At 42.3% G+C, this 27,817-nt stretch overlaps 1 protein-coding gene across 5 annotated transcripts; it reads left to right on the top strand.

The window, feature by feature from the left end:
* Positions 1 to 243: 243 nt before the first annotated feature.
* LOC123378848 (regucalcin-like) lies at positions 244 to 27,033 on the top strand. Of its 5 annotated transcripts, XM_045033084.1 has the most exons (12): positions 244 to 564; positions 5,041 to 5,198; positions 5,705 to 5,807; positions 5,946 to 6,030; positions 6,649 to 6,699; positions 12,473 to 12,537; positions 12,826 to 12,991; positions 14,816 to 14,998; positions 16,763 to 16,978; positions 18,664 to 18,795; positions 24,204 to 24,358; positions 26,346 to 27,033. In XM_045033084.1, the coding sequence occupies exons 7-12, from the start codon at positions 12,829 to 12,831 to the stop codon at positions 26,394 to 26,396; spliced, it is 900 nt and encodes a 299-aa protein (XP_044889019.1). In that variant the 5' UTR covers positions 244 to 564; positions 5,041 to 5,198; positions 5,705 to 5,807; positions 5,946 to 6,030; positions 6,649 to 6,699; positions 12,473 to 12,537; positions 12,826 to 12,828; the 3' UTR covers positions 26,397 to 27,033. The 5 variants fall into 5 exon arrangements, with proteins under 5 accessions (XP_044889019.1, XP_044889005.1, XP_044889039.1 ...); XM_045033070.1 differs by lacking the exon at positions 12,473 to 12,537 and having other exon boundaries at positions 245 to 564; XM_045033104.1 differs by lacking the exons at positions 5,041 to 5,198; positions 12,473 to 12,537 and having other exon boundaries at positions 245 to 564.
* Positions 27,034 to 27,817: the final 784 nt, after the last annotated feature.

The following is a 27,817-nucleotide window of genomic DNA, read 5'->3' as shown; positions in this document are numbered from 1 at the left end:
TTACATAGTACAGAACAGGCCGTGGCAGTCTTCATTATAAAAAAGTACTCCACTTTTGGCAAAGCATACATGTGTTTCTTCAAGAAGTCCTGCTTTAAAGTGTGCAAATGTGAAAAGTTACTTCACTCCCTAATTCAGTTTTTTTTAAATAAAATTAAAATTCAGCAGCAAATTTGCAGTTTTTCTAATAGCAAGTGAATTATTAAAAGAGAAGGAATGTTCATCAACATTTATGCTTTCCTTTCAGAAATAACAGTTGAGTTTATGATCCCTCGTAACAAAGCATTTTGTTTTTGCTGATCCTAGCCAAAAGCAGAAGGAAGGGTGTCAGCAGTCACGTTATGTGACAGATGATTTGACAAAGTTGGTCAGGAACTTAAACACTTTTGTGGCAGTAGACTGGTGCTGTGTTGTGAAAGATGCTTTGCAACATTTGTTTGTGGAGGAGCTGGTGGTAATAGGCTGACATTAAGCTATTTTTCTGTCTGATAAATGCTAAGCTTCAGGATGCAGCCAATTGCCGAATGAGTTGGATTTGACAGGGAACCCTTCAACAAAATCTGGGTAATCTTGATAATTGTGTTTAGTTACAGCACAAAATTAAGGTTTTTGTGTCCTGTGCTTAATGTTCTTGGTTTGCTGCTGTATTTATAACTGCTGTTTTTGCATAATAGCTCATTTTTTAGCTCTGTTGGGAACAGAATAGTGTTTCTTTGCTGCCAGTATGAACATAGGGCAAGCATTTTGCCCCATTGAAATACCTGACTAGAGACTAATACTTGATATGTTGCTAATTGTTGATTTTAGTTTTTGGAATTAATTTTTGTATTTTGATTTTAAGCTTTGAAGTCTGCTTGCATCCGAAGAAGTGGGTATTCACCCACGAAAGCTCATGCTGCAAAACTTCTGTTAGTCTATAAGGTGCCACAGGATTCTTTGCTGCTTCTACAGAACCAGACTAACACGGCTACCCCTCTGATACAGAATCATAGAAGATTAGGGTTGGAAGAGACCTCAGGAGGTCATCTAGTCCAACCCCCTGCTCAAAGCAGGAGTTAACCCCAGCTATATCATCCCAGCCAGGGCTTTGTCAAGCCGGGCCTTAAAAACCTCTAAGGATGGAGATTCCACCACCTCCCTAGGTAACCCATTCCAGTGCTTCACCACCTTCCTAGTGAAATAGTTTTTCCTAATATCCAACTTAGACCTCCCCCACTGCAACTTGAGACCATTGCACCTTGTTCTGTCATCTGCCACCACTGAGAACAGCCAAGTTCCATCTTCTTTGGAACCCCCCTTCAGGCTGCTGTCAAATCCTCCCTCACTCTTCTCTTCTGCAGACTAAATAAACCCAGTTCCCTCAGCCTCTCCTCATAAGTCATGTGCCCTAGCCCCCTAATCATTTTCGTTTCCCTCTGCTGGCCACTCTCCAATTTGTTCACATCCTTTCTGTAGTGGGGGCCCAAAATTGGATGCAATACTCCAGGTGTGGCCTCACCTATGCCAAATAGAGGGGAATAATTATTCCCTTGATCTGCTGGCAATGCTCCTACTAACGCAGACCATGCCTTTGTCTCTTCTTCTATTCTCCCATCTTTCTCATTACTTTTCCCTCTTCTTTCCTCTACCTTTCTGTAGCTGTTTCTTCTCCATCTCTTGGTTCCTTTGTCTGTTCCTTCCTTTGTCTCAACACTTCTGTTTAGTAGCCTCTTTCCTCCCACCTGCTCCTGTCCTCCGTCCTGTCTTACTCTATCATGCATCTGAGGGGGATTAAAAAATTAGCTGAAAAAATAATGCAGATCTTGAGCGCAAGAGGGAGAGGATGCCAGATGGGGTTAGTGTTGCACTGTGCTTCATCACTGCATAGCAACAACACTCTTCTCTCTCTTACCTGTCCTACAAGACTTCTCTGGTTTGTGCTAGAGCTAGGAATGCAGAAATGTCAGCTGAATTGACCATGATGTTGACCGAGACAAACGCAAGTTCGAGCAAGTATTTAATTGAGAGAGGAAAATCAAAATGTGACAGATTGAAATTTCAAACCACGTGGCCATTTATTAACAAGGGATAAGTTACAACTTGGGCCGGGAGGAGGTAATTTATCAACTAGAAATACTATCAAGATAAAACGCACACAACTTGAAAACAGTCTATTTGCATCGAACAACAAGAACTAAATGATCTATGATCAACCGCTCACTAAAATCCAAAATAGACACGCAAACTGAGTAAGCTGTGCATGCGTTAACCGAATGTTGTGAAATACACAACAGTAATCAATACAACAATTTGATTCTCATATACTGTATACACAACTTTGCACCAAATAAGGGAGGAAAAAAGAAAAAAAAAAAAGGAAGAGGCTAAGCAAACAAAGTGTTTACAGAAATAAAGAGGAACTGATCACAGAACTAAAAATTAATGGTAGCTTCGGTACAAATTACCATAATTTGGTCATACTTATAATGTGCAAGCAGAATGAAATCCAGACCAGTAATATATGTACTTGGTGCTTTAATAGGGCCAATTTCTCAAATATGAAAACAATTATGAGAAAAATCAGATGGGAGGAAGAATTCAGTTAGAAAAATGTGAATGATAACGGGGGATCATTTAAGAATACCTTACTTGATACCCTAAAGCAACAATCTCACAATTGAGGAAGAATGCTGTGTAGATGGGAAGTGAAAGCAGCTGTAAAAAATAATATAAAATGAATGGAAGAGGGGGAAGTTGATAATAATGAATATAGATCAGAAGTTAAGAATCACAAAAAATTGATAAAGGAAGCCAGCAGACACAAGGAGAAATAGAGGGCCAACAGAGTTAACAACAATAAAAGGACTTTTAAAAATATATTAGGAACAAAAAGAATCCTGACAATGGTATTGGTCCATTACTAGAAGGAAATGGTAGATTTATTCATAAAAATGCAGAAAAGGCAGAAGAGTTAAATATTTTTGTTCTGTATTTGAAGGAAAAAACAAATGATATAGTCTCATCATATGGTGAAGATAACACTCTTTCCATTCCACTAATCTTTCTGGAGCATGTTAAACAGAAGCTACTAAAGTTAGAGATGTTTAAACGAGCAGGTTCAGATAGCTTGCATCCAAGAGTTTTAAAAGAGCTGGCTGAGGGACGTGTTGGATTATTAATGTTGATTTTCAATAAGTTTTGGATCAAATTCAAGAAGACTAGAAGAAAGCTAACTTTTTTGCCAATTTTTATAAAGGTGGGGATTTTTTAATAATTTTTTTTATAAAAAATGGGATATCTGCATAATTATAGGCCTGTCAACCTGACCTCAATCCTGGGCAAGATAATGGAGTGGCTGATATGACACTTGATTAATAAAGAACTAGAGGAGGGGAATGTACTTAATGCAAATGAACATGAGTTTATGGAAAATAGATCCTGTCAAACTGTGGATATCTTTTTTTTTTTAAGAGATTACAAATTTGGGTGATAAAGATGATAGTGTTGATGTAATATATTTAGACTTCTGTAAGACATTTGACTTGGTGCCACATGATATTTTGATTAAAAAACTAGAATGATATAAATGAACATAACATGGTGCACATTAAATGGATTAAAAACTGGCTCACTGATAGGTCTCAAACTGTTACTATAAGCAAGGAATCATAAGTGGGGTCCTGCAGGGATGAGTTCTTGGCCTTATTACTATTTAACATGTTTATCAATGACCTGGAAGAAAACATGAAATTATCACTGGTAAAGTTTGCAAATGCCACAAAAATTGGGGCAGTGGTAAACAATGAAGAGGACTGGTCACTGATTCAGCACAATCTAAATTGCTAGGTAAACTGGGTGCAAGCAAACAATATGCTAAAGGTAAATGTATACATCTAGAAACACAGAATGTACGCTACACTTACAGGATGGGAAACGCTATCCTGGGAAGCGGTGACTGAAAATGATTTGGCGGTGTTGATAAATAATCAGCTGCACATGAGTTCCCAGTGTGAGACTCAGGCCAAAAGAGCGAATGCGATTCTGAGATGCATAAACAGAGGAATCTTGAGTAGAAGTAGAGAGGTTATTTTACCTCTGTTTTTGGCACCATTGGAATACTGTGCCCAATTCCAGTGACAATTCTATAAGGATGTTGATAAACTGGAGAGGGTTCACAGAAGAGCCACAAGAATGATTAAAGGATTAAAAAACATATCTTATAGTGATAGACTCAAGGAGCTCAATCTTACTTAGCTTAACAAAGAAAAGGTTAAGGTGTGACTTGATTACAATCGATAAGTACCCATATGGGGAATAAATATTAAATAATGGGCTCTTCAACCTAGTAGAGAAAGATATAACACAATCCAATCGCTGCAATTTGAAGTTAGACAAATTCACACTGGAAATAAGGTGTACATTTTAATGGTGAAAGTAGTTCACCACTGGAACAATTTACCAAGGGGTTGTAGTGGATTCTCCATCACTGACAATTTTAAAATCAAGATTGTTTTTCTAAAAGACATGCTCTAGGGATTATTTTGGGGAAGTTCTATGGCCTGTGTTACACAGGAGGTCAAACTAAATGATCCTAATGGTCCCGTCTGGCCTTAGAATCTATGAAATTGTTGTATCTGTCACAACTGTGATAATTGTTATGTGTGCCTATGGCTTTGGCTTCTTTTGGCGTCTCTAAAAGAGCTGTTGGTGATTTTGCTCTGAGACTTGGCTTTGATCTGTTCAAAACACACTCTATAGATGCCCAACCCACTGTATGAGAACTTGGCTAATGAATTCTTTTCTTAGTGTCTGACTATTAGAAGTCTGTCTAGCTCTCTTTGCTCCTCCAGTGGTACTATGTGTCCATATTAACCATACTGGTTTCTGTAAACTTGTGCAGTGCATCCACAAGCAGCACGTTCTCCATCCTGAGCTTTGTGGTATGCCATAGTTGCTCGTAAAGCTCCTGGATAGGGTACACAACATGGGAGCAGGTGCCTATATACATAAAAGAATACATATTTGCAGTTCAACATATTAGTATATTTGATTTCTTCAAAGATTGCTTCCAGCCGTTTTGTCCTGACCACAATGCCATGTATGTGTCGTGATGGGAAGGAGCTATACCCTCAACAAATACTTCCAGATGCCCTGACATAAAGCCCTAAACAGCTTCTATGCCCAAAGCCTGCTAGACCCTGGGCTTGCGGTTCACAAAGGTGAGCACTGCTACTTGGTATTAATATTGGCAAGTTAATAGAAACAAGCATGGAGACGTGCCTGTGTTCAACATTATTAAAATATGGTGGACCAGATGAACTTCAGTGAAGGAATCAGTGGAAAATGAGGAATCATTTGCTAAAAAACGCATCCACTTGCCTGGTGTAAGGTGCTGTGGGAATGTATTACCTCAACCTCAAATCCCACCCAGAGGACCTGGCTGCTTCTTTCATTTCAGCTCCCAAACCTTGTCCAGTGGGGAATAGCTGCCTGGTAGATTTTTATGCATGAGGTATGGTGAATACCCATCCCTTAAATGGAACTTCTCAACTTCTTCAAACAGATGTTTTTCAATTCATATTTGAAAGAAAGAACAGCAGTCACCTCCCCCTGATGTTTCCTCCCTGCTGCCATTCATCCAGTGTAGTGGAATTTCTTCACGTTTGTTTTAATGCATTTATTTGTTGCTATGTCCTGAACAGAGACTTACTTGCATTGATTTCAGGTAGGGTTGGGCAAGACCTTAACAACAGGAAAAGCCATATCAGGAGGAGCAGCTGCTGTGCCCTGAAGGTTTTTTCACTCATGTTCTAAATCTATAGTCACGGGTGAGTGTATTTATTTCCAACTGATCTGGGAAAATCAAAGTACTCCTTTACCTGAGAAATTGTTTCTATTGAAATAAGCAATAAAGTAATTACTGCCTTGGGATCCAAAATCTTCCTGATCCAAGTTTTATTCAACAGGGATTCTTCGAAAGAGAAGGAAGTTACATGAAGATAACTTTTCAGTTGACTTTTGGAAAACATTGCCAAGTGGGATACCACAGAGGTCAGTAGTGGCATTTATGCCTGTTTATTAACAGTGTAAATTCAAACAAGTTTGTTGTTGACTCTGAAAGGGGGGAGAATGGCAAATACTAAGGAGGACAGAGTCAAACTGCAAAATGCAGGTTACATCTAAAGAGAGGAGATTCTAGTAGGTCTAAAATTGGATACCTAGAGGGAAGAAGTGGGGCAGTTAAGAGGAAAGGAGTGAGATAGAGAGAGTATTAGTAAATATTTGTAATGCCATATTGACAGACCCAATGTTGCTCTCTGGTGTGTGTAATATGTAAATAAAATGTGTGTGTGTGTATTTATAATAGTATATGAATCTTATGCAGAGAAGTAATAGTGCCTTAGTATAGCAATTCAGTGTCTTAACTATCACATTCAGTTTAGGAAAACTAGAAGTAAAAGAACCCAACAGCCATTGCATAAGGATTTTTAGGGTAAGATATCAGGAGAGACTAAACAATCTGTATGTGTGTGTAATCTTGGTGTTGGGGGCAGGGGGAAATACTATCACGGAACAAGGAACCCCAGGTGGTGTTGCAAAGGGATATAATCATGATCTATGAATACCATTAGGCTGACAATTTCAATAGAGAATTTTTCTATTTCACAGAACAATAGGACAAGAAGCAAATTAACTGAAGATAAAGACGGAAAAGTTGAGGTAAACTTTTACTGTGTGTGTGTGTGTGTGCGCGCGCTTGTGTAATTGTGGGTTCAATCATGTTTTGATACAGTCCTGTTTTGGTGGGGATGGGGGATGGAGAGATGCACTACCCTGAGAGAATTTCTGAGATTTAATGGGTAAAACATGCATCTCACTGCATACTGGGTTACCTTTGCGGGCTGGTGCATATGAGTGGCAAGCCTGGGCCCTGCTTTGGAGTGTCTTGCACCTCGAGGAGCACATTGCAGAGGTACTTCATGTGCTTTGGGGACCACAGGGACAGCAACTGTGCCTGGCTGTTGGGCAGGGTGAAGATGAGTTTTTCACAGCCTCCTTCCCCCATGTTTGCATGTTCACAGAGCATTTACCATCTAGCTCTATGTGAGTTGTAATTTTTCATTGTGATGCTGTTTTCATAGCTGCCTCACAGCTTGGATGACTGACTGACTAATTGCATCCAGATTGCTCTGTGAGAAAACAGTGCATTCATTTTTGTTGTTATGGTTATTACTTCACTTCTTTGCATTGCTTCATTTCATGTTGGCACTATGGTATTAAACTTTATGGCCACGCTAGTTTTGGCAACAGAAAAGTAGTGCTGGTTGGGAAATGTGTTTTTCCCATGAAAATTTCTTGATGAAATGGATTTTTGGAGGCTTGTTTAAAATATGACAAATTTTCAGCTTTTGACCAATAGAAATGAACAATTCTTTTGGTTTTCACTTTTTTGATGAAAACAGAATTTTTTTCCCAAAAACTTGCATTTAGTCAAAAAAGCATTTTTTTTTAATAGCAAAAAACTTCGGTTAAAAATTTTTCAGTCAGCTTGCTGTAAGAAAGAAAGGCCGGTAGGCTCCATGCTGTGAAATGGAGCCTGGCACAAACGCTCGTGAAACACACAAACACAAAAATTCTGCGGCTCCCCTGTTTGGGCCTGATGACAAAACACTGTTTTAGCTTATGTCATTAGGGGAGGTGGTGGTGTTTGTGGCGGGTTTGGTCACAGAGATTCCCTTGGGACTGTCACCTGATGTGCTGAAATTATCTCCGAGCCCATTTTCCCCGCCAGCTTGGGACTTCCAGAACCCTGTCTTGTTGAGCCAGACATGCTAGCCTGCTGCAACACAGACCCAGGGTCTGGTCCATGCCCCCAAAGCTCAGATTTAACTGAAAACAGTTCAGCAAGTTACCTGCCTCCAGCACCCAGATACCCAGTGCCCAATGGCCAGTGCCCAATGGGAGCCAAACCCCAAATAAATCTGTTTTTCTCTGTATAAAGCTATACAGGGTAAATTCATAAATTGTTTGTGCTCTATATTACCGATAGAGAGAGATGTTTGCTCCCTCAGGTATTAATCACTTACTCTGGATTTATTAATAAATAAAAGTGATTTTATTAAGTATAAAAAGTAGGATTTAAGTGGTTTCAAGTAATAACAGACAGAACAAAGTAAGTCACCAAGCAAAATAAAGCAAAAATTTGCAAGTCTAAGCCTAATACATGAAGAAACTGATTACAGGTAATATCTCACCCTCAGAGATGTTCCAATAAGCTTCTTTCACAGACTAGACTCCTTCCTAGTCTGGGCCCAATCTGTTCCTCTGGTACAGTCTTTGTTAGATCCAGCAGACATCTCAGGTGATAAGCAGGGGTTTTCTCATGATTGGCAGCCTCCTTTGTCCTGCTCCACCCTCTTTTATAGCTTTAGCACAAGGTGGGAATCTTTTGTCTGTGCTTATCCCCACCCCTGCCTCATCAATGGAAAAGTACAAGGATTAAGATGGATTCCAATATCATGTGACATGATCACATGTCGCTGTTAGACCCCGAGTCTCCATTCTTCCTGGGTTGACACACACATACACAAGAAGGTTTGCAGGTAAATAAACCATTTACAACCAATTGTCCTAGTCAATGGGAGCCATCAAGATTCCAAACCTTACAAGAAATTTTTTCATAACGCATATTCCAGTTACATCATATTCACACTCATAAGCATATTTCCATAAAACATATGGAGTGCAACCTCACAGTGTTATGCTGACAGAAAAACTCCTTTTGTTGGCATACACTACACGAGGGGGGTCTGCCAGTATAGTTGTGCTGGCTAAGTGTTTATAGTGTTGACATGGCTTTTTAACCACCATTTTAAAGAACCCAGTATCTTACACACACGACTATCCTTCCTTGAGGTCTCACATGACATTGTACTACAAAATCCTTTTCCCCCTCATTTTATCCCTCTAGTCATTTGTGTCTACATTTAAAAAGTCTGGGCTAGTCATTGGGGGATATGAATGGTGAAATATCTGGATTTTCCTCCTTTGCTCCAAATGAGAACTCAGAGAAAAATGCTGAGCAAGACTTTTCCACTTCTCAGATTGTCCTGATGCTGCTGGCAATGTGAAACAGACCATTTTCAGGGCCTTGTTTCATGCCTCATCATTCATGTGACTGCTGACTGCACAGAAAATGTAAACAGCTAACTGCTAAGTATAGATAACATCAACTATTACACATTTTTAATCTCTGAAATTGCTGTCAGTTTTACTGGGTCAGCATAGGAAAGAAGACACCAACACAGTTCTTGGATTCAGCTGCTGGAGCTCTGTTCTTTACTTAGTCCTTATTAGTTGAATAGTATCACATTTCCTCTTTGTGCCCCATAGCTTGGTTTGAATATTCTGCCTTTTTGTCTGTGTTAAAATTGCAGTGTTGTTTAAATTGTGCGTGTTCCCAAAATTACTTAATTATCTTTCACAGACTATTGTTCAGTTGGACAGAAACTTAAAGTATCAGTTGTTGCCTTGTTCAAGATTTCAATCTGAAGTTGAAATTGAGAGTGTGTGTGAGAGAGAAAGAGATGGACAAGGACACTTAGTAGCCAGTGGTTAATATAGATTCTTTGGATATATCTAATAGATACTGAAGTCACAAATTTTGCTACAACAATGATTTTTAAAGACACAAAATATTTAAAATTCAGAAATACTATTTTAAGAGAACTCTTGGAAAGAGATTTTTAATTATACAGTTTCTTTTTTACATCACAATGGATGTTTTGATGTCATATGGCTTTTAGTTCCTAAACAGAAATACTTCTTGCCTCCTCAAAGCAATGGTAACTTTGAGATGTTTCAATATGCAAAGGATTTTGATGATACATGTTGGCCACGTCTGCTCTGAAAGTGGCTGAGGCATGATTTCAAGGGACTAAAATGTCAATATAATTATGTATAATGCCTTCATAAAAAGTGAACCAGATGTTGTTATTTTCATGAAAGTATGTTAGGATTCACTGGTTTCTCTTTGGAATGTTAACTTTCCTGATTATTCACCTCAGGGGTGATCCATATGAGGGATTTAGTAAATAATGTCTGTGGAATGCTGTACAAAACACAGAGGAATACATAAAGGGGAAAACTTTAAAAAACACAAATGACTTTCAATGATCGTTAGGCACCTAATTGCCATTTGTGCTTTTGAGATTCTCCCGCATAACTAAGACTAGGCATGTTAAATGTGAAACCCTTTGGAAAATGAGATGTATGGAGACCTCTAGGGGTATGTCTACACAGCCTCCTGCCTGCCTGGCAAACTGCTGGAGCACCCCGGCTTTCAAGTTCCCAGCGCCTCATCAGGCCATCAGGTGGGCTGATGAGGAGCCGGGAGCCCGGAAGCCCTGAGAGCCCTAGCTCCCAGCCTTGAGGCTTCTTGGTAGCACAGGCCTCCAGGATCCGCTGCTCCAGGATAGTCTGCCAAGTGGGGTCTCTCGGAGTTGGGGCTCTTGTGGCTTACAAACTGCCCCAGAGTCCAGGCTCCCGTAGAGCTGGGAGGAGAACAGTAATTCCATTTTCACAGAGAATGTCAAACTTTTTCTGAATTGGAACAAGACCAAGTTTCAAAATCCTCTGCAAAACATTCTCTTCCCAGCTCTAGTCACTGTGATACCACACAATGGAGCTTCATTTTTTTTCAGTTTGCTTTTTTAAAAAGCTAGGAAATTACACACACAAAATATGTTACAAGAACCTTATTCAGGTTGCAAAGTCAAGCACTATGTGTCATTCTGAAGCCTGGAATGTCTGTTGAGTCAGTGTGAAGTGATAGAAAGAGCTACAAGCATATCACCAGGTTCAGTCATCCCTGGGGTCCACAGTCTCTTACTGTCCAATTTTAAAGTTTTCAGCCATTTTCAGCTTTACAAACTGCATCTGTGCAACATCAAGGCATGTATCTGTGCCACCCCAAAAGCCTAGACCACTGTGGGACCAGAGGTTATTCAGCCAATCACCATCCTTACTCTGTAGCTAATTTGCATGCAACCATTTAATTGGTTGTATGAGGGAGACTACAAAAATGGCAGATTACTTGGCCCCACTTCCAAACCACATAACCAGCACACACAATAACCCCAAACACACACAGCCTCTCACCGCAGCACACACTCCTTATTCACCACCTGCACAAATAAACAGAAATCTCCCAGCACAACTCCCTCTAGAAACGAATCAACACAATCAGCATACATAATAATACCAAACACACACAGCCCCTCACCACAATACAGTCCTCTCATTTGCCACCCACACAATCTTCCAGCACAACCAACCACCCCAGACACAAATCAACACTATCACCCAGACAGCAACACAAGCAGCACACACAATAACCCCAAACACGCACAGCACCTCACCTCACTATAAACCCCTCATTTGCCACCCATCAAAATCCATACAACTCTCCCTGCCCAACACAAGCCCCCCCACAACAACACAGCCAGCATACACAATAACTCCAAACACACAGAACCCCTCATGGTAGTGCACACCCCTCATTTGGCACCTGAACAAATCAAAACAAATCTCCCAGCACAACCTTCCTAGACCCAAATCAACACAACCACCCACACAATAACCCCAAACATCACTCTGAAGCCTAGATGCCTGTTTTGTCAGTGTGCAGCAAGAGAAACAGCTATAAGCATGGTTGCAAGCTCTTTTTGTTCAGAATATCATCAGGTTGAATCATCACTGGGTTTCACAGTCTGCTACCATCCCTCTTTTAAGTTCTTAGCCATTTTTGGCTTTTTTACCACGACTTTACATATTACACCTGTGTGATAGTGCAGGCTTTCATCTACTGGTAGATGGATGAAGCTACTATAAGGTGGGTGCATACATAATATCCCTTTCCTTAATATATATATTAATTGATAATTAATGAGAGGGATCTTATGTTCTTGAAATACTATTTTTACCTATTACCTTTTAAACACTGCTCCCCTGACTCCTACACTACAATCACCTTCATATCTGTATGTGATGAGTGGACAATCCCAACTTAAAATTTGGCTCAAATATTGAATTAACGCTTGGCAACACCACAAAAATATTAAACCCATGTCCTAGAATTTGGGGGAAGGAGGGATTACTCCAGGGAAACATCAGAAAATACATGTAGAAAAATGAATGTTAATGATAAAGTTTGTATGCAGTGTAACTGTAGCTATGTTGGTCCCAGGATATTAAAGAGACAAGGTGGGTGAGGTAACATATTTTACTGGACCAACTTCTGTTGGTGAGAGAGACAAGCTTTCGAGCTCTGTGTAAGGTCAAAAACTTGTCTTTCTCTCCAACAGATGTTGGTCCAATAAAAGATATCACCTCACTCACCTAGTCTAACTATAAAGTTTAGCTCTTTTTCATGTTTGGCTCCTCCTCACCCCTCATTTTTTGTTTATTCCCTATTTTCCCTTTCTCTTTCCAGAAGCCTGCTTAGCAAATACGAGGCTTGAAAATATCACCTTGAGTTTTATCAAGTTTTAGCATAAGGTAATTTGTCCAGTTATAAATCTGGGATCCTCACACTGTAAGTCTCAATATTCAAGTCCTAGATTGTGAGGTGCTAAGATAAGATAATAATGGGACCCATATAAGTACCGGAGACTAGATGTATTGGATTCCCCAAATATTCACTAATCCTACGTGGCATCTATGGGACCATATAGTTCCCTAATTCCTGCTCTAAATATGATGTTTCTATAAAAATTCAATACAATAAGCCTTCTTTTGTTAAAATGATTTTTTCATGTGGTTCATCTTTTGCTCTCCTCCTCTCAGGCCATGTGTTCTATTAAGATTGAGTCTGTTGTGAAGGAGAAGAACAGGATGGGAGAGTGCCCAGTATGGGAAGAAAGGGAAAATGCACTTGTATATGTGGATATTAATTCACAGAAAGTTTGCCGCTGGAACTCAGTCACCAACGAAGTGCACAGTGTGTCTGTGGGTAAGGCAGTGCCACGCTAAGTCTTAAAACTTGTTTGCTACTTTCTTTCTGTACCTTTTAGGTTGTTTTCCCCCCTGTGTTATAGTTGATCTATTTCTGCTGATATCATTTGTATGCATTGGCATTGTAGCCACGTACCCAGGTTAGTCGTTTGTCAGTTAGTAGTGTCATGCTGCCTAGTATGGGACACAGCTAAGAATGCCAATCTCAGGTCAGACTGCCATAAAACAGGGCATGTTCCCCAAACTGGTGGTATAGTGTATCATAAGCTTTCACTAAGCCAGTAACAAATGTGTACTTCCAAACTGCTATACTAGTTGTTATGTAGCCACAGACAGTCCCATTCAGGCCCTCTAGCCCCTCATGCACCATCCAGACAAACCAGAGTTCTGTGATAAATGATTATTAAAATCAAGAATCACATCTATTAGATTCTTCTCATTCCAAGGAACCAGACGCACACCCCAGGTCAAAATATACTTCAGCTCTTACCCCCAAAGCACGCTGTAGCCAATCCTTTAGTTCCTAAAAACTAAAAGTTTATTAATTTATAATATAATATAATATATAAAGGAAGAGTGTTATTAAGAGGTTATTATGAATCATATCCATTACAGTTGATTTCAAAGTTTGTAGATCAGGATAATAGCAGTGATGTTAAATCTGCCAGTTTGTAATAAATCTCTCTGTTCCATCTCAAATATTGGGGTCCTCAGTCCATTGTTCAAAGCTCTTCTTTTTTAGAAATCATAATTCAGAGATGTGGAGCAGGAAAGAAGCAAAGGGATGATGTCATACTCTCCCATTGATAGCCCCCACCCCTCCAACCCATGTGTAAAGAAAGTTACTGTCTCAAAGATGGAGTCAGGGATCACATGTTCTATGTGCCCTTGCTGAGTCATGAGGCATCCATTGTCTACATGCTTTCGGAGACATCCTCAAGAGGGGTCCACTGGAAGAGCTGATTCTTTTTAATGGCCCATCAACCATGGCTAGCTGGTCTTGATGTAAATCTGTCCTGTGGGTGTTACCTAGGAACACAACATGTTCAAGATACAAACACACAGCAAAGATCCATAACTTCATACACGATGATAATAAATATAAACAGGATAACTTTGTTCAACAAATCACAACCTTTCCAATGATACCTTACAAGGCATACTTTGCATAAGATTTATTGCAATTGTGCAACAGTGATGCTACATCAGTGGTGATATCTTAGTATACATATGGTCATCTTTATTCCTATACAGAGCCACAAGTAGTTTATAGTATTTCATGCCATCATTTTACTTTCTATTGAAACCAGTGAACTGCACTCCTACAATCAATTGTTTAGTAGGTGGCCCAAGTCAACAAGACACAGAATTATAGTTATCAAGGTGGCGGTTTGAAATGCAAGGATCACTGTGTCTAAGTCCAAAGTCAACAGGAAAGGGCACAGTTTTCCCGGCAGTGGCAGGTGAAATGGATTTTCTTCTTGGCTCTGGGTGCTTGAGTGTTTAGAAATAGTGAGGAGCCTAGGAGAACACTAAGACTACAAGCTATGTTAATGATCTGAATGGAAGGTAATGTTATAGATGTGGTAAGTTCTTCAGAGTGCCTCACTCCTCCTACTCACATTATCTCAGTCTTTCCTGGATTCAGCTTCAACCAGTTTTTCTCCATCCAGTTACTGATCTCAGCCATGTCCTTAGAGAGCTAAGAAATGGCACTGCACATCTAGTGAGAAGGTGATGTCAAGCTGGATATAGAGCCTATGAAATAACATGATCTGACACTCACTGAATTTCTCCCATTCCCCCTCTCTCTCATTTGCAGATGCTCGCGTTGGCTCTGTGGCCCTTCGAAAGTGCGGGGGTTACGTCATTGCCTTGGGAACCAGATTTGCCTTTTTAAACTGGGAAACGGAGTCAGTAACCACTATTGCAGAACTTGAACAGGATAAGCCAAACAACAGGTTCAATGATGGCAAAGTGGATCCAAAGGGGAGGTTTTTTGCTGGTATGTTTCTGACAGGATTTTCACTCTCAATGAAGTAGGACTATTTTTAATGTGTATAGTACTTTTATTCTCTGGGAACCTGATTCTTCAGCTGAGCTTCACTCAGCAATAGGTGAAGTGTGTGAGAATTGGTACTTCTATTACTGCAGAAGCATGGACTCGGAAAGTGGTGTTTGGATGCCTCTGATTGTGAGACAGGTCAGGAGTTGGGACTCACAGTCTAAAGTGAGGCTGGCCTGGACGTAGCAGGGGAAGACAGGTAGCCTGGTCTGTCTGGTAAGTGGCCTATGTTTTTGTTGGCTGGACATGTTTTTTTAATTGTGCCTAGCCAGGCAAAAATACAAGCCATTTACTAGACATGTAAAGAGGCCAGTGAGTGATTTGTATTGGTTGTTGGGTGAAATCTTGGGTCCTTTTCAAGTCAATGGGAGTTTTGCCATTGACTTCAATGGAGCCAGGATTTCTTGCATTGGTTCCCGCCCCGCCTCAGATTTACATTATAGATTCAAATTAAAGGCCTGATTCTACAAACACTTGATACCAAACACAGCAGTTACTACTGGGAGCAGATCCACAGAGTTGTGACAGTAATTTCTATGCTTGGCAGTGGTTCCAGAAACAGGTCCAACTGTGTTATGTCAACTATAGTCTCTCAGTTTATTATTCAATATTTATCAACAATAGTTAGTCTAATTTCAGACTGGAGTTTACTATATTAAGGGTTGATGTGGTGTTAACTTTATTCTTATTTCCTTGTCTTGCAGCAGCCTAAAGTTAGAAAAATGAAAGAGAAATATTATTTTTGTATATATGCTGTTCATATCTGTATGTGATGAGAGGACAATCCCAACTTAAAATTTGGCTCAAATATTGTAAAACAAGCTTTTATAAAATTTAAGACCAATAGAAGGATTTCCACAAATTAAAAACAAAACTTAAATATTCCCCTGGGGCATTAAAAACTCAATTATTGCAGCAACTAGCAAGTGACTGTAAAAAAAAAAAAATCCACAGCAACACCACCACCAAAACCTCAAGCAAACAGTGAAACTGGCTTCACTTTCATTTTTCAAGTGGAGACATGCAAAAAGTAAACAAGTGAAGTAGCTTTAATGATGACATGTAAATTGGATTTATAAAAATCTTTCATTTCTGTTATTCTAAGTCTTAATTAATAACCTAGGTAACAATACGTTTATGGTACAACTCTACCCCGATATAACGCTGTCCTCGGGAGCCAAAAAAATCTTACTGCGTTATAGATGAAACCACATTATATTGAGAAACAGTGAGAAACATGAGGGTGTGTGCCATTTGCCCTCAAGTTTGCTTTAACTACCAGAGGATTGTGGGTAGAACCTCATCTCTTTGCTATATTATTGTGATCTTCTAAGGGCTGTGTCTGAACTTTAAACCACATTAGATTAGTGGACGCTTGTAAGGTGGTAAATGGGGATCACTTCCCCAAGATAGACCTGATCCTTCTTCAACCTTCCCTCAGGCTGAGAGTACCTCTTCTCTTTCTGTTCCTGGTGTAATTTTTTTCCCCTCCCCTTTCCTCCATCTAGCTGTTTTTTCCTAGGTCTTCACCTCAGTCACAGGACCTGATTTTACAATCCCTCCATGCATGAAACATCCACTGAGTTCAGTGGGAGCTTCATATACCCCAAGGAGAACATGAGGAGGTCATTATTGTAGTTACCAGAGTGTAAAGATTCTCCAGGCTGCTGTATTTTCCAACCACTGATCCCATTATCCTTTTAGGTACCATGGCTGAGGAGACAGAACCTGGTGTGCGAGCGAGACGCCAAGGTGCCCTCTACACGCTCTTTCCTGATTATTTCGTAGTGAAGCAGTTAGACCAGGTGGACATCTCTAATGGATTGGATTGGTCACTGGATCACAGAACCTTCTTTCATATTGATAGCCTGGCGTATGCTGTCCATGCCTTTGACTATGATGTGCACACAGGAAAAATCGGTACAGATGCTTTTCTTAAATCAGTTAAATCAATGTAGTTTGATTTCCTTCAGCAAGAGCCGGGTGGGTAATTGTCAGTGAAGCAGATGACAAATTATAAATTTTTCTTTTCACAAATTGTCAATAGAAAAAGAAATTCACAATCTATGACACAAAATTATTTGGTGAACATTTCTTGGATTCTAGTGTGTTAATGAACAGTTCATTGTGAGAATTCAGAATCTGTTTTGATTGGACAGCTAGGTCAAGTTAAGAGCTGATGTTAAGAGTTGCACAACGGAAGCTATTTGCAGTGCACAATCACAACAGATTGTATCTATCCTACAAAACCCATAAACATTGCTACATATTCTTGAGTGCCATCTACTGGCACACTTTCTATTAACTCTCATAAAAGATCATACCATATGTTTCTCTTCCCTGATTACAGAAGCATATTTTTAAAATCAGATTTCCAGGAGGAATGCTCACAACTATAAATTTACAATTCTCCACAAATGTTCTGTAGCATTCATGTAAAATCCATGGCTTGGGCAAATATTCCTTGCTTACTATAGTCATTGCAGAAAGGAGACTGGAGTGTGAGTACAACTGACACAAATTCATTTAAAGACTTGAACAAACATTAATTGAAACTTTTTTTTGGCCCATCTCACATAGCAGCAATTCAACTGAGACTAATTATGCCATTTCAGTTGTGATTCAAATGACTGAATTGGTTCCCTTTGTACACTAGTCTGTGCAGACTTTATGCATATATAAATGAAGTATTTAAAAGTGGAATACAACTAGGTAGATTTTTCTCTGCCTATTTTTATACATTTTTGGTGAGAAGATTTTTTTCATGACACCTATCTTTCCAAAATATGAAAGCACTGTGAGCCTGAATCTCCTTTCACCCTGATTTTATACTGGCAAATCTCCATTATGGCTGCAAATTAGGGTCCTGGTCTTACATTAGAATCCAAACAGGTGTACTGCTGCACCTGGGAAGAGCCCCATTGACTTCACTGGGTCAATGGGACACCATGTGGGCACAGCAATCTGCACAGAACACCACACTGGATTGTGGTTTAAGCATGTAATTATCTGTGTCTAGTTTTGACAATCATGTCCTTGGTGTCCAAAGCCCAAATAAATGATGAGTTTTTAGTTGGTCAACAAGAAGCCAGTATCTCTTTGTATTAAAGTGGCTTCTTGGTCTTTGGGAGAGATTATGTATTACCTACATTTAAATTAAGTAGTTCTGTGATTTGCATATGAAAAAAACACACAGGCAGAGATCAGTGGTGAGTACCTAAAGTAAAGTCATTGTGCCTGTGATAGTCCTAAACTGGCCTAGGGCTCATATGTTGAGCAATATGGATAGAACAAATTCTTCAACAGCAAAGATCTGTACTCCATGCTTCGTAAAAGCACAGGCATCTGAATGCAGTATAGTCTCAGAGAACAGTTCTAATGGCTGTTTATGTATATCCGTCTAACTGTGCCCCATCAGCCATCTCTAGGCACATGTGCAAATCAAATTTTTGTTGTCTACCTTCATCACAAAAATGAGCTGATTTGTTTGTAAGAGCGCTTAGGAGACTGTGGAAGATGTTCAATGAATTTGTTAAATTAGTATATGGTATAGTGTCCGGGCTAACCTATCACACTCAGTGCTGACTTCATAATTCCTTTTACAGCCTGCTGTAAAGTTTTGTACCAATTAGAAAAGGAGGAACAAATGCCTGATGGAATGTGTATTGATGCAGAAGGGAAACTTTGGGTGGCCTGTATTGATGGAGGGAGAGTGATCCGTATAGATCCTGAGACAGGTAAGCCCTCACAAAGGTGAACTGGAATTCTGTATTAAATAATCCAATTTCAGGCTGGGAATTACCTGTGCCCAGGGGTGAAAGTAACTTAAAGGACTTACTCTGGAGTCTTTAGGAGGGGGCGGGGGCCTCAACTGGAAGAGGCGGGGCCTTTAAATCCCCAGGCACTTTAAATCAGGATTTAAAGAGCTCGGGGTTGGGGCTGTGGTAGCAGCAGCTGGGAGATCTGGGCCCTTTAAATTGCCCCCGGAGCTACCAGCTGCAGAGGCGGCTGGGAGCCGCAGAGGTAATTTAAAGGGCCCGGGGCTCCAGCTGCTGCTACCGCAGTGGATCCCTGGGTCCTTTAAATCACCATCAGAGAGGGCCCCAGCCTCTGGTGGAGCTTTCAAGGGCTCGGGGCTCCACTGCAGTAGCGGCAGCTGGGAGCCCCTGACCCTTTAAATCTGCTACCCCAGGGCTCCAGCAGCGGGGCTTGGGCCAGGCCCTTTAAATTGTCCCCGAAGCCCTGCTGCCAGAGCCCTGGGGAGGCGGCGGCGGGGCTCTGGTGGCTATTTTAAGGGTCGGGGCGGTAACGTCTGCCGCAACCCCGGATCTTTTAAATAACCACCGGAGCCCTGCCACCACTACCCCAGGGCTCTGGGGACAATTTAAAGGGCCCGGGGCAGTAGCTGCGGCAGGCGCCCCAGGCCCTTTAAATCGCTGCCCGAGCCCCGCCGCTTCCCCAGGGCTCTGGCGGCAGGGCTCTGGTGGCAGTTTAAAGGGCCCGGGGCTCCAGCCACTGCTGGAAGCCCCGGGCCCTTTAAATTGCTGCCAGGAGAAGACGATCCGCCTCGGTACGGCGCATCGGCTCTTGCTGGTACGTCGTACCGGGGCATACCGGCTTACTTTCACCTCTGCCTGTGCCACATGCATTGCTTGAGGCAGGCTCCCTCTGTTCTATTGGGGTTGGCTTATTTTGTATTAAGTGTTCTGTTTGTGGCCTACTCTGATAACAGATCGCTTTCCCGGGGGAGTAGGCACAAGAAAATGGCAACAACCATAAACTCATAATCAACCTGTCAACATCCACAAATCATTATCCTCCTTCGAATCCCTCCTTAAAATTCTCCTTTGCCATAATGTCTACAAAAAACACTTGGCAACAGTTAGACTGCTGATGTGCTGAGTCCATTGCTGATCATGCTGACCAACAGCATCTCATTGTTTCCTCGTACTCCCCGCTCTGTTTGTCTCCATCTGCAGGGCCAGCTCCAGGCACCAGGCAAGGAAGCAGGTTCTTGGGGCAGCCAATGGAAAGGGGCGGCACGTCCAGGTCTTCTGCAGCAATTCGGTGGCGGGTCCCTCAGTCCCTCTCGAAGTGAAGGACCTACCACCAAATTGCTGCCGAAAAATGAAGCGGCACAGCAGAACTGCTGCCGAAGTGCCGCCGATCGCGGCTTTATCATTTTTTTTTTGCTTTGCCACTTGGGGTGGCAAAAAAGCTGGAGCCGGCCCTGTCTATCTCTTGTCTTATGCAGTTCTGGTCACCTCATCTCAGAAAAGATATATTTGAATTAGAAGAGGTACAGAGAAGGGCAAAAAAATTTATTAGGGGTCTGGAACAGCTTCCATAGGAGGAGACATTAAAAAGACTGGGACTGTTCAGCTTGGAAAAAAGAAGACTGAGGGGGATAGGAGTGAGGTCTATAAAATCATTAGTGGAAAAAGTGAATAAGGAAGTGTTATTTATCCCTTCATATGGCACAAGAACAGGAGTTACCCAATGAAATTAAAAGGCATCAGGTTTAAAACAAACAAATGGAAGTATTTCTTCACACAACGCACATCAACCTGTGGAACTCATTGCCAGGGGATGTTGTGAAGGCCAAAAGTATAACTGGGTTCAAAAAGAATTAGATAAGTTCATGGAGGACAGGCCTATCAGTGGCTATTAATCCAGATGGTCAGGGATGCAACCCCGTGCTAAGGGGGCCCCTAAACCTAACTGCCAGAAGATGGGATGACAGGCCCTGGTCTGTTCATTCCGTCTGAAGCATCTGGCACTGGCCACTGTCAGAAGACAGGATAGTGGGCCAGATGGACAATTAATCTGAACCAGTGTGGCCATTCTTAAGTTCTTATATTGATGTAAGCTTTTTGGGGGAGGGACTGTTCTGTGTTTGTACAGCACCTAGTACAATGGGGTCCTGGTCCAGGACTGGGGCTTCTAGATGCTAGGATAATACAAATAATGAATAGTAAGAATGAATAATAACAAGTAAAATGTGGAATCCTTCCAGCCCAAGTTCGGTTGTGCCATGGATACAATGCTGTATTTTCAGTTTGCAAACAATGAATGTTGGGTGTGATTGTAGAAGAAGATGGGAAACTGGATAAAGGCCATGATTTAGCAAAGCTCTCACGTATGTGCTTCAAGTTGAGTATGTACTTAAGTGCCTTGTTGAATTGGACCAAAGCAATTGGAGTTTGTAAAATTTTGCTTTAAATGAGAAATTTTGGAAATTGAACCTTAATTATCTGTGAATGGCACAATGGTTTTGTGGTGGCTTCCAAAGGCCATGAGAAAATACTGAAATCATGAAGCAGGTTGAAAAGGTAAAAATGAAGCTTGGCTCCATGAAAGACAAGTTTAGAATTGAGAAGCTGAGGTTGGTGGGATATTCTGAAGAGTTTGGAATGTTGGTGTTGCTGTACCCAAGGGATTAGAAGAGATCATCTGCATGAACTGAGGTTTGGGATGAATATTTCCTTTCCGTCACGCACAATTACTTTTTGTTACTCTGGCACAATCCACCACTCTCCTGTCTTCTCACATTCCAAGTCCCTCCTAAAAACTCACAGGAAGGGAATAAAATCAAACCTTAAATAAAAAAAGTCTAAGTTACACATTTTCCAGGCCTGAACAATCCTGTCTTCCTTCTGCTTATTAGATGGTAAACTGTTGAAGGTACTAGGGGGACTGTAGCCATCTTGGAAATCACTGGACTTTAGGAATCTAAATATCTTTGTGGATCTGGGCCGTTGTGCATTGTTAAGAGCTAAGATCATTGCCAGCGCTTAATAAATAATAGTACACCTCTACCCCAATATAACGCGGTCCTCCGGAGCCAGGGCCGGCTCCAGACCCCAGCGCGCCAAGCGTGCGCGTGGGGCGGCATTTTGCCAGGAGGGCGGCAGGCGGGTCCGGCGGACCTTCCGCAGTCATGCCTGCTGGAGGTCCACCGGAGCCGCGGGTCCAGCGGAGCTCCTGCAGGCATGACTGCGGACGGTTCGCTGGTCCCGTGGCTCGGGTGGACCTCCCGCACGCATGCCTGCGGATGCTCCACTAGAGCCGCGGGACCAGTGAACCCTCCGCAGCTGCAGGAGGTCCACTGGAGCCGTGGGACCAGCGGACCCTCCGCAGTCATGCCTGCGGGAGCTCCGCTGGACCCACGGCTCCGGTGCACCTCCCGCAGGCATGACTGCTTGGGGTGGCCAAATTCCTAGAGCCACCCATGTCCGGAGCCAAAAAATCTTACCGTGCTATAGGTGAGACCACATTATATCGAACTTGCTTTGGCCACCCTGCTCCTTGTCCCCTGACTGTCCCCTCCAAAGACCCCCCATCTCTAATCACCCCCAGGACCCCACCCAACCTCCCTGCTCCCTGTCCCCTGACTTCCCCGATCCCTATCCACACTCCCTGCCCCCTGACAGGCACTCACCGGCAGCGGCAGGAAGCGGAGCAGCCCGGCCACAGCACGCTCCACTCTGCCAGCTCCCAGCCGCAGCGCTCCGCTTCCTGCTGCCGGTGAGCACAGGGGGGCGTCCTTTCCCCAACCTCCCCACACTCACCGGTGGTGGGAAGCAGAGCACCCCAGCTGGGAGCTGGCATGCTGGAGCGCTGATTTACCGTGTTGTATGTGAACCCGTGTTATATCAGGGTAGAGGTACTATCGCTGCTAATTGGATACTGAGTTAAACATCTTGGATCAAGCCCTCAGCTGGTGTAAATTGGCACAGCTCCATTGACTTCTGGGAGCTATATTGATTTACACCAGCTGAGAATTCTGATTCCATATGTGTTTGATTACTTGCCAGTATAACTCTGTTTATCTATGAGCATGTCTACACAGGGATAAAAACCCCACAGTGGTCCAGGGCAGCTGACTTGCCTTTGTGGGGCTTGGGCTGAAAAACTGCTGTTTAGACATCCAGGCTTGGCCTGCAGCCCAAGCTCTGGGACCTTACAAGGGTGGAGGGTCCCATGGCTCAGGTTCCAGTCTACACAGCAATTTTTAGCTCTGGAGCCCAAATCAGCTGACCTGGGGCAGCCACGGCCATGCTGCGAGCTTTTTATCCCTGTGTAGACGTATCCTTGGTCACTTAGAATATCAGGCTTGGAAGGGACCTCCTGAGGTCATCTAGTCCAACCCCCTGCTCAAAGCAGGACCAATCCCCAACTATTTTTTTTTGCCCCAGATCCCTAAATGGCCCCCTGAAGGATTGAACTCACAACCCTGGGTTTAGCAGGCTAGCGTTCAAACCACTGAGCTACCCCTCCCCCCATAAGGTCACCTTTCCCTGATGGGGAATCAAACCCAGGCTGTGGCACTGAGAGTGCCAAATCCTAACCCGTAGATCACCAGGGATTTAGTGATGTAATCCAGAGTTAAGAGAAACAAAACCATTGGGTCAAAGTCAGAAATGATGCAGATGGTTAAATTTCAGTAAGATGGCATAATGTATGTGCCAACGGGGCAGACTGGTGGGATTGCTGCAGGAAAGGCAACCAGCAGGAGACTGTAAGAAGGTGTGAGGAAAAAGCAGACTCACTTCCTTTATTTTCTGTTTGTTGCTTCTCCTGCTGCAAACCCCACCCTCCAAGCCCCTTGGCAAATAAGTTACACTCACTCACTTGCTCATGCTGATTTACTGATGTGTAACATCCACTTCCCATTTATTCCCCCTCTGAATTTGACCCAATTGTTGGGTGCTCTACGGTACAGACCATTATGTTTGCTTTTTAAACTTGCAATTGATTTAAGAGTCTCTTCAGTGCTGAAACACCTTCATGACATGCTGTTTCAAGACTAGTGCTTCAGTCAACACGTGGCCTGTCTGTTTCTGATCTCACTGCCTCACACACTCTAGCATTGCCTGCATGTGAAAAAGGAAATGGAGCAGCGTGGAGACAGAGGACAGAAGCTTTGCTAAAAGTAAAATGTAAGAGATGATGCCGTCGAATCAATTCAGCACATTTCCCCATGGACAGTCCTTACGGAAACTGCTTCTTTCTGATGGGGAAACACTATATTCATATTGTAAAAGGCTCAGTCTGACAATCACAGTACTGGCTGTCTAGTTGGTTAACAGAAAATTACATTTTCCCCAGAAAGTTTAAAGTAAGTAAATATATTTTCCTCTAGGGAAAAGAATCCAGACTGTGAAGCTGCCTGCTTCAAGGATCACCTCCTGCTGCTTTGGTGGAAAAGATTATTCAGAAATGTACGTGACTTCTGCCTATGATGGGCTAGACAAGGCAGCGTTGGCAAAGGAACCTCGGGCAGGGGAGATTTTCAAGGTGATTGGCTTTTGTTTCTTTCAGTTAAAAGATTTAAACATTCTAGGTTGGTTAGTGCTGGTTCAAACCTGGCACCTCTGCCCTCAGATTTAAACACACAGCTGTGATCCTTATGATTCTGGACTTTTATGTCCTTTATAGTTGTTTGTTCAACCTTTTGGCCCTTATTTCTTATTATATGTTGTATCAGTTTTGCAAACATCACCCTTTTTGTCTATTGTACTGTCATCAATTATATTAGGTCTCTCATTTTGAATTGTCCCAGGGTAGCTACATATTTATAAGACAATTAAAACTTTTTTATTAAAACCCAATGACAGCAGGGCAAAAACTTATTAAGAAATGTTTGTTTAGTCCCTTACAAGTGAGTGACATGTTTCAGATAATTAATTATTATATTTCTAGCTATAGCTAGTGAATTCAAAACTACTCTCTCTTTGTTGGTCATTTTGTTTCACCTTCAGATGTATTGAAAAAATATTTGCTGGGAGAATAGAACACAATTCACAGATTGCAGTCAGAGTCAACCCTTAGACCTTGCCAATGCTTGCAGTGGCATGTAGGTTACATGTAGCTACATGCCACAGTAAAAGGTAGGCTGCATCCAAATTCACTAAGATGTGTAGCTACACGTGGCAGTGAAAGGCTCTGAAAGGCAGCAGGGAAAGCCTTCTCCTGCTAGGGCCAGCCTAAGGGAAAATGGCACCCTGGGCGAACTTGTATTTTGGTACCCCGGCCCCCGCTGCCTCCCCATCCATTCCTCCATTGCCCCTGGCCCGCGCTGCCTCCCCAGGCTCCTGAGCCATCCCCTCTGGCCCCTGCTTCCTCCCTGTGCTCCCCATCCATCCCCTCTATCCCCGATGCCTCCCTGGGCTCCCCACGATGCACCCCCATTACCCTTGGCTCCTGCTGCTTCCCTGGGCTCCTCCTTATCGTCCCTAGGCCCCTCTGCCTCCCCCACCATTGCCCAGAGTTCCCTTCCATGGCCTCGCACCCCAGACTCTTCTCCTGCCCTGTTCCGTGCCTCTTGATCACAGTGTCTTCCCTCCTCCCTCCGCCCCCCCAAAAATCACAGCACCCTGGACAGTCACCAATGTCACCCACCCCTAAGGCCAGCCCTGTCTTACACTGCCAGAGCCCTTCACTGTGGACAGGAAAGTCTTTGGCAGTGGGACACTACACTGCTAACAATAGCAGTGTAGATGGGGAGGCACAGCTTGGGTGTGCAGAGAGCTGTGTACAATATGTACCCTACTATTCAGGCGGGTCTGTACTGTGCTCACCTAAGCAGTGCCTCCCCATCTACACTGCTATGTATACCCATGCTAGGTGGAGACGCAGTATCTGTACTCTATGCACCACCACAAATGAGAACGACAATAGCATGAAATGAAAGGGTAGTTACTGTGCTATAGTGGGTCAAATAAAAGTATATAATCAGTCTAGAGACACTTCGGAAGGATAGTCCAGTGGTTAGGACATGAATCTGGGATACCAGAAACCCAGATTCAATTCCCTGCCCTACCACAACCTTCCTGTGTGATTTGGAACAAGTCACTTAGCCCCTCTGTGCCTCAGTTCTCCAACTGTAAAACTGAGATGGTACTTTTCTACCTCATAGGGGTGTTGTGAGAATAAATACAGTAAAAAGAGTGCCAGGCACTCAGACCCTATGGTAATAGGGGCCATACGAACCCTAAGACAGATAGTTTGTAGAACAGGAGAATTACTGAGTTGTGTTCTATGATCTGGAATCAACCTTAGGGTTTTGTACTGCTGCCAATCACTGTGATCAATATTAGCAATTGTAAAGTCCCTCCTGAACTTAATGCAGTCAGGTGGTTCTTCTCCCTTTTCAGCTTATAGTGAGCTCTACTTGGGAGTAGAGTTTAATAAATTATAATGTGTGTTCTGATTGCATGAGATATGAATGCTTCCAAAGCAATCAGTTAGAGATTGACCTTTTTTCTTTTTTCTTTTTAAACAGATAACGGGCCTGGGTGTGAAAGGAATCCCACAATATTCATATGCTGCTTAAATATTAACACTTTATAGCAAACAAAATAAATGCATGGTCCGTGCAGGAGCAGTTTTGAACAGGAACCGTTCATTGAATTGCAAAACTATCTATCTGAAGAGTCTTCTGTGCACCTTTTGGAGCTTAGAACTAATTTTTAATTCTCCATGTTTGTCTCTACAGCATGGTACCAGAGTGGAACTTTAGCAGAAGCAGATAAATGAGGTAACATTAGAAATTAAAACAGATTTTCAGAATGCGTAGGCTTGTAAAATTTCTTATGCTCTTGCATAAGCCTTCTTTATTATTTAGTCCAGCATTCCTAGTTTAAAACAAAAATTCTTATGGCCAGTTCTGCCCTGGCCTACTTATGTAGTTCTGAACGCAGAATTTGATTTATGTTTTCATGTTACAATGATGTAACTGTAATGAGATATGCTCTGATTTACTTTACTTTTTCATATGTGCTAACTTGAACCTGACAGTTCTTCTGCTTTTGGATTTCCCATAAGGGTCTATTTTTGGCAGTCATACTTCTCCATTTTTAGTTATTTGTTTTGCTCTACTGAACCTTTTGTCCTTTCACTGTCTTTATTTCTGTCTTGTCTTTTTAGTTGAGGCCAAATTCTGTGCAGTTGAAAATAAACTGTGATCATATTACAAAGTGTGTTTTGAAAAAGTTCTTTTGAAACAAAAATGATCCTGGGAATGCTGTATGAATGTGAACACACACAGTCCGCGTACACGCAGGCCTTGAGATACAGGCTTACCCTATTATATTGCTGGCTGATGCTCTATACAATCTCTCTGGTATAGAGAGAGGGAAGAAGGTTAGAATCATTGAATATCAGGGTTTGAAGGGACCTCAGGAGGTCATCTAGTCCAACCCCCTGCTCAAAGCAGGACCAATCCCCAACTAAATCATCCCAGCCAGGGCTTTGTCAAGCCAGGCCTTATAAATCTCTAAGGAAGGAGATTCCACCACCTCACTAGGTAACCCATTCCAGTGCTTCACCACCCTCCTAGTGAAAAAGTTTTTCCTAATATCCAATGTAAACTTCCCCCACTACAACTTGAGACCATTGCTCCTTGTTCTGCCATCTGCTACCACTGAGAAAAGCCTAGCTCCATCCTCTTTGGAACCCCCTTTCAGGTAGTTGAAAGCAGCTATCAAATCATTCCTCATTCTTCTTTTCTGCAGACTAAATAATCCCAGTTCCCTCAGCCTCTCCTCATAAGTCATGTGCTCCAGCCCCCTAGTCATTTTTGTTGTCCTCTGCTGGACTCTTTCCAATTTTTCCACATCCATGGATGGAGACACACACACACACTCACTCACTCTCTTCATTGCTTTTGCTATACTTTCTTTCCCTCCCTTCACTCCTGTTGCAGATGTGGCACCTCTTTTCCTCCATTGCTTAGTGTCTATTCCTTCATCCCAA

This window comes from Mauremys mutica, chromosome 1 (genome assembly GCF_020497125.1).
Source record: "Mauremys mutica isolate MM-2020 ecotype Southern chromosome 1, ASM2049712v1, whole genome shotgun sequence".
Classification (NCBI taxonomy): domain Eukaryota; kingdom Metazoa; phylum Chordata; order Testudines; family Geoemydidae; genus Mauremys; species Mauremys mutica.
This window is presented reverse-complemented; position numbering and strand designations above follow the sequence as displayed.

Coding starts and splice junctions, on each gene's coding strand:
- LOC123378848 (XM_045033084.1), top strand. CDS start 12,829: ATGTGTTCTATTAAGATTGAGTCTGTTGTGAAGGAGAAGAACAGGATG. Junction 14,999..16,762: donor AAAGGGGAGGTTTTTTGCTG/GTATGTTTCTGA, acceptor TTATCCTTTTAG/GTACCATGGCTGAGGAGACA. Junction 18,796..24,203: donor CCGTATAGATCCTGAGACAG/GTAAGCCCTCAC, acceptor ATTTTCCTCTAG/GGAAAAGAATCCAGACTGTG.